At 65.0% G+C, this 6,711-nt stretch overlaps 2 protein-coding genes across 2 annotated transcripts; both read right to left on the reverse strand.

The window, feature by feature from the left end:
- Positions 1 to 291: 291 nt before the first annotated feature.
- On the reverse strand, positions 292 to 2,444 carry A1Q1_07593 (uncharacterized protein; the record flags this gene model as incomplete). The annotated part of the gene is made up of 2 exons (XM_014326986.1): positions 292 to 345; positions 414 to 2,444. 2 exons carry the CDS (start codon positions 2,442 to 2,444, stop codon positions 292 to 294), a joined length of 2,085 nt encoding a protein of 694 aa, XP_014182461.1.
- A 367-nt stretch (positions 2,445 to 2,811) lies between these two features.
- Positions 2,812 to 6,279, reverse strand: A1Q1_07594 (ATP-dependent RNA helicase A; the record flags this gene model as incomplete). The annotated part of the gene is made up of 1 exon (XM_014326987.1): positions 2,812 to 6,279. One exon carries the CDS (start codon positions 6,277 to 6,279, stop codon positions 2,812 to 2,814), a length of 3,468 nt encoding a protein of 1,155 aa, XP_014182462.1.
- Between the last annotated feature and the right edge of the window lie 432 nt (positions 6,280 to 6,711).

The raw sequence follows: 6,711 nt of genomic DNA on the forward strand, positions 1-6,711 counted from the left end.
CCGGGGCTGGGGTTGATGAGTCGGGTGAGGTTGGTGAGATTGGTGTGGCGAGTAGTACTGCGATGGTTGGGAATGATGGACGGGGGGAGGTTGGAACGGCGGTGGCTGGACAGGTTGCTGCGGTTGCTGCTGCCCGCGCGGCGCGCGCGGCCCGGCGTTCGTCCCTGGCCTCGCCTGCACAACGTGCGGCTGGAACGGAGTCGCTCTCGGACTGAGTTTCGGGCTCGTGCCCGCTCGGCCGTCGGCTTGAGGTTTGTTGGGCCCTGTGCATTCCTCCGGCCCGCGGTCTGCTCACATCCCACGCTCGCACACATGTTGCCAATGTAGAGCGTCGTGTCCGTCTCCCTGCCCCTCTTGAGCAATGCGCCATAGATGAGCCGGCCCGCGAACGCGTCATTCGCCGCATAGCTGACCTGCTCGGCGTCGAGGCGGGCGGACCAGTCGCCCGTCCGCACGTCGCCTTTGTCGAGGTCGGCACCGAGATAGGCCGCGGCGAGACGCGCGAGGGAGATAAGGCCCTTGTCGGGCCATCGGGCACTGTCTACGTGTCGCGCGACGGCGGATAGTTCCAACAGGCCGGCGGTGGGCACGCCGAAATCGCGCCAGAGCTTGTTCCCGTCCTGCTTGATGTTGACGCCGCACTTGACGCGTTCTGGATCCGCGAGCAAACGGAGCAGCGCAGGGGGCATACTGTGCGGCATGGTGAGGTTGCGGCCCTGGGTGCGTGCGCGGACGTGGATCTCGGGGTCGTGCAGCATCTGGAAGACTATGACGAGCCTCGCATCAGCGATCTGCACGACCGAGACGGGCGCCTCGGGCCACACGTTCTTCCCCAGCTTGGCGTCGTACACTGGCCGCCGGATGTGGACTATCTTCCCGCCCCGCAGCTTGCGCGGGATCGCCTTGCCTTGCCCTGGTGGTGGCCACTCGAGGTCTAAGGACAGCGGTCCGCGCAAACAGCCGATCAGGTCCTCCACCTCGGCGGGGTCGGTGGTGTAGGCCACGTTTGGGGGGCGGGTGAAATGCCCCTTGATGGGAATCTTGTGCGAGAAGACGGGCAGGTCGGATGGCTCGTCGGTCGGCGGCTTGGGGGGGTGCTGGGCCGTCGCTGGCGGAGGCGGTGTCGGGGGTTTCGCAGCGGTCTTGGTCGTCGGGGAGGTTGGTCGTGAAGGCGGTTTCTCGAGTGTCGTCTCAACCATCGGCGACTCAACCTTTGCCGTCGCCGCCGTGGTAACCCCCTTCTTAGCAACAGAAGCATACCCCGTCTTAAGAGGCACAGTCCTCGATGTCGGGCTGAGAGCGGGCCACTCGGCAGCAGTAGGTTCCATAACCTCCTTCGCAAGCGTCATGGACGCAGTGCGTCGCTGCACACCAGCGCGAACAGCTCTGATCGCGCGGTCCCTCTCCCCCGTCCTCTCGGTCCACCCCCTGTCGTCAATTCCCGCGTCCGCGCGAATGTCAAGCCGGAGCAGCTCAGCAGTGAGGTCGGAGATGTGTGTGCTGGGCCGAAAAGACGGCTCGCCATGGGGCGGGGACACCACGTCGCCTCTGCTCCTTCCGCTCTCCTGACTCTGTTGACTTTGGGACGCGAAGCTCAGTTCCGAAGCAGCAGAGAAGAACTCGGTGTTGCTCGAGAAGAAACTGCCGCTCCCACTGCTTTGAGAGAACTCCGTCCCCTGCGACTGGGACTGGGACTGAGACGTAGACTGCGACTGGCTGTCGTACAGGGACGAGGACGTGGACGCGTACGTCGCGACGAGCCTTGGTTGGCGGGGAACAGGGACGCGCGGGCGGGTGAAGAAGGGATGGAGCGGCTTTGAACTGGAGGTGGGCGGGGGAGGGCGACGGTGAGCCTGGGGCGGGGACGGCGCGGGGTCGATGGGGCGAGATTTCGACTGGGTGTTAGTGGTGAGCGATGCGAGCGCAGCGAGCAGCGCGAGCTGTGTGAGCTGCGCGAGTAGCGCGAGTAGCGCGAGCTGTGAGCTGTGTGAGCTGTGCGAGCTCGGTGAGCTCGATGAGCAGAGCGGGCGGGGCGAGCAGCGTAAGCTCGGCGCGCTCGGCGAGATAGCAGCGAGCCCCGAGACATCTTTGGACCTCTGGACCGTCTGGCCATGTGTCATGTTGAACTCACCAACACTGTCCTCCTCCCAAGCACTTCCGCTCGCAACACTGATAGGCGAGTCGGCCGACCCGCTGGGTCCTGGCACTGGGCCTCCTAGGCTCCCACCTCCTCCAGATCCTCCGACGCTGGCCGTCGCCGTTGTTGTCGCCGTTACTGTAGTTGTCGCTCCGAGTCCGGCGTTGCCTGCGGTGCCTGCGTTGCCTGCGTTCCCTCCCAGTCCGACGCTCGCTGCGCTCGCTGCGCTCCCTACGCTCCCTACGCTCCCTGCGGTCGCGGTCGAGGTAGTCGCAAAAACGGCCGACGCAGACATGCGCTTGAACATGAGGCGGGAGTGTGCCTCTACACTATATCGAATGGCCGAATGTTTACTCGGACGGACGGAGGGACAGCAGGCGGGCAGGGGCAAGTGGTGGGTGATAGTGGAGGCGGAGGCGGAGTGACCGGGGTGACGAAAGACGAAAGCTGGGCACGTGCTGACGTGCCTGAACTTCGGAGGGGACGCGTCAGTGGCAAAATATCACGACGCGTGCATCACGATTTGCGCGTCTCCATACGGCAAGATAGGGAGGAGCAGGCAGCAAGGTATGTGTATGCATAGTCTATGTGTCTAGGGTTTGTATAGGAAGAGGGATAGGGAGAGGAGGGTGGAGAAGACTCGCAGGCTCGCTTCGCTCGCTGCTCGTCGCCGCTCACGCAGACAACCCATCCCTCGCCAACAACGCCATCATAGCCCCGACCACGTCCTCCTTGACGTCTGCCGCGCCATGCGGGCTGTCCACAGCCTCCGCGAGCTGCGCATCCAACAACCTTCTCAGTTGCGCACACAGAACACCAATCCTCGTGTTCGCCCTCAGTTTCACAGCCCCATCTTTACCCAGCATGAGTCCGCCGGCCCAATGGTTCACAGTCACGGGTCCGCCGAACAGCAGCAGCGCGTACAGGGGCACATCCGTCGCGTCGCGCAGGAACACCTTGGACGTCTCCGCTTTCGCGAAATAGGCCAGATACCCTTTACGCCAGCCCGACTCGTTGAACAGCACACTGGAGGGGTGGAGGAACACGCGTCCCTGCGCATCGAAGAATTTGACCTCGCGCGCTTCGTGTTCTTTCTGGATCGCGCCCTGTTGCAGGCGCTCGAATTGGGCTTCGGGCAACGCAATGCGCGCGACGCGCGGATACAGGCCGCCCACTAGGATGGCCTTCACGAGCGCGTCGTTACCCGCATTTACGGACGCTGCGTCTATGTCTGAGGCGCGGGAACCGATGAACCCGATCTGCGCTAGCGCCGACACAAAGTCGCCCCGGAGCGAGCTGATGTCGCGCACCGCACTCTGCGAGATAAAGTTCGTCTCGCAGAAGGACCGCGCCTCGCTGCGCTTCAGCCCCGCCACGGCCGCATACGCGCGGGCATCAGTGAGCAGGTCGGAGCGGGCGCGGGCGAACGACTCGCGCGCCTTTCTCGCCTCCTCCCGCCGATCGAGCGGGGAGGTGAAGAGCGGCTTGGAAGAGAGGAGTGCCGCAACAGTCAGAATCGGGTCGAGACAGCGGAAAATGGTCGCCAGCACCAGCATCTTGGCCAACCGCACGTCGACGGGGAGCATGCTCATGTGCCTGCCCAGAGCGGTGAGGTGGGCCGAGTGTTTCTCGCTCTCGACTGCGCCGAGATCAAGCAATGTCGTCCATGCGGCATCGATCGCGTCGATTTTGGGCGGATCCAAGGCGCGACTGAGGAACGCCTTCACGTCCGTGTCCTCGTCCATGGCTTTCACTTGGAGGAAGAGCGACTCCAAAGGCGTGCGCAGAATCTCGGGGACGGGGAAGCGAGCCATCGAGTTGGACTCTGTGCGCCGCGTGTACAGTTTGTAGCACTGGCCTGGCTGCGTGCGGCCGGCTCGACCACGGCGCTGCCGTCCCGAGGCGCGCGAGGTCCAGCACTCCACGAGCCGCTGCAGACCGACACTGGCGTCGTACTGCGTCTCCTTGACGCGGCCCGTGTCCACGACGTACACCACGTCCGGGATCGTGACGGATGTCTCGGCGACGTTGGTGGCGACGACGATCTTCCGCCCCTTGGTCGGGGCGAAGACGCGGCGCTGCTCCGCGCTGCTCAGGTTCGCGTGCAGAGGCAAGATATCCACCGCGCCGAGCCCGGCGCTGTTCAGTTCCGCCACGCAAGCCCTTATCTCCATCACACCAGGCATGAAGATGAGCACGGCGCCGCTGGTCGACGTATCGACGATATGCTTGACAGTCGCAGCGACGAGACCATAGTCGATGCGGTCGTTCTGGGACAGGATCTCGAGCGCGCGCATGTCCTCGTGCTCGAGGCCGAGTTTCTCGTAATCCCGCCGCATGGCCGCTTTCTGGTCCTCGCTGAGCTTGGGCCCGAAACGAGATGCAGTGGGACGATACTTGATCTCCGGGACGAGATCCTCGAGATAATGGTCCGTGACCGGGTGCGTGAAGCCGGGGATGGTGAGACTGGGGCATCCACCAAAATAGTCGATGAAGATCTGCTCGTTGATCGTGGCGGACATGAGCACGACCTTGATCGTGCTGTTGCGTGCGAGAAGGTCGCGCAGCAGACAGATCAAGAGGTCCGTGTCGACGCCGCGCTCGTGGGCTTCGTCCACGACCACGTGCGAGACGCCCGCCAAGTCCGCGTCCGCCGTCGCCAGGCGGCGCAGCACCACACCCGTCGTACAGAACAGAACGCGTGTGTCGGGGGACGCGCGCCGCTCGCCGCGGATCGCGTAGCCCACGGTCCCCGGCGTCTTGTCCACGTCCTCGAGCCTTTCCTGCGCCACACGCGCGGCGACGCCCATGGCAGCCACGCGGCGCGGCTGCGTCACGATGATGTTTGTGTCGGCGCCGCGGCCCGCCTCGATCTCGTGGTCGAGCAGGAACTGTGGCAGCTGGGTACTCTTTCCACATCCCGTCTCGCCGACCACGACGAGGACGCGGTTGCTCTCTAAAGCGGTGCAGATGTTCTCCCGCTCCTTCCATGCCGGCAGGGAGCGGCGGACGCGCATCATCTCCTCATACGCCGGATCGGCCATCATGCGTTTCTGCTGCTGGCGCGCGGCCTCGTGCTGCTCCGCCGTGGCTGCGCGGTGCTTGCGCTTTCCGCGCGTCTTCTTCTCCTTCTGTGGCGCAGTACGCTTTTCCTCGGGCTCATCGTCGTCGGGCCTCGGGACCAGATGCTTCGTGACGTCCGCCACGTTGGGGGGATTCGCGACCACGTCGGGCAGCGAGGTCTCGAGATGCTCCACCATGGAGAGCACGACGCCGCCCGAGCCCGCCTCGAGCATGCCGACCAGATCGTGCCGGTCGCCGCGGAACTGCCGGAGCATGTCGGCATGCAGCGCCAGGCGCATGTAGGCCGGCAAAGTATTCGAGGTGAGATAGAAGGCGGGCGGGCGGGTCGGGTACTGTGCCGAGGGGTATGGCGACGCCGAGTCAAAGACGACGTGCAGCGTCAGATCGTCCGGCGCACTCGCCACACTGATTGCGAGCTCGCGCGCGCCCTCTTTCCCTGCTTCTTCGCGGAACCGCTCGCCCAGCAGCGCCTCGAGCGCAAGCACCTCCTCGTCCCGGAGAATGTCCCGCTCCTCGTCCGGGTCGGCAGGCGTGAGCGTCTCGAGACCCCAGCCCGCGTCCTCGTCCCAGCCACAAAGTCGCCGACCAAGGTATTCCAGTGCGAGTGACTCGCGCTCCTCGACGGCCACTGCCGCTTCGACAGCAGCGCGGGGAAAACCAGCCTTGCGAACGAGCTTGTCGACGAGCCAGCCGCGGACGAGCTGGTTCTGCCCGCCCTTCGCTGCGCCCGTCACCATGTCCTGGGAACTTGACGTCGGGCGGTAACGCACGGGCAAGTCGTCCTCGGGCAGATGCAGGAGGAGCCACTCGATCGCCGCCTCGAGCGGGGACAGGATGCTCAGACTCAGCACGAGGGGGTCATTGTTCGCCGCACCACTCGTATGTAAGCGCTCATTCGCCGCCGTCAGTGCCGACAGACACGAGGCGATGTGCGCTGGTCGGAACCCGAGCGTGGTGAGCTGTGTCTGGATACTGTCCGTATTGAGCGCTGGTGTGCTAGCACCAGTATTCGGGGTGCTGCTGCCCGAGCCGCCGCCCATTTCGCGCGTCGCGTCCATCACCGCAGAAGGGAACCGGCGCATCATCTGATGTCAGCCCAGCCAAACGTGCAGCTTACCTTCTTGACGGTCCCCTCGACCATTTCGCGAATAGCAGGCGCCATGCGCACCTCTGGCGCGTCCTCCCAGTGCTTCCCGCCCCGCCGGCCGTCCTCTGGCGCGTTGGCCGGTGTATTCCGGCCACTCCCCCGCTGGCTGCCTGGGGCACTTCCAACCGCTCCTTTGGAGGCAGTGGCGGTCTTCTCCTCCCGCTTCGCCTGGCGCGCCTCCACCTCGTGCTTGGCTGCGAAGGGGTCGGGGTTGAACTCCCAGTCCCGGTGTGCGGGCGCTGCAGACTTCTCCGCGAGGAGCTCGGACCAGTACGGCCGGATCGTGGGCGGGAGCGTGAGCGCGAGTGGCAGGTGGGAACAGAACTGCGGTCAGCTAGTGTTG

This window comes from Trichosporon asahii (genome assembly GCF_000293215.1).
Source record: "Trichosporon asahii var. asahii CBS 2479 unplaced genomic scaffold scaffold00015, whole genome shotgun sequence".
Classification (NCBI taxonomy): Eukaryota; Fungi; Basidiomycota; class Tremellomycetes; order Trichosporonales; family Trichosporonaceae; genus Trichosporon; species Trichosporon asahii.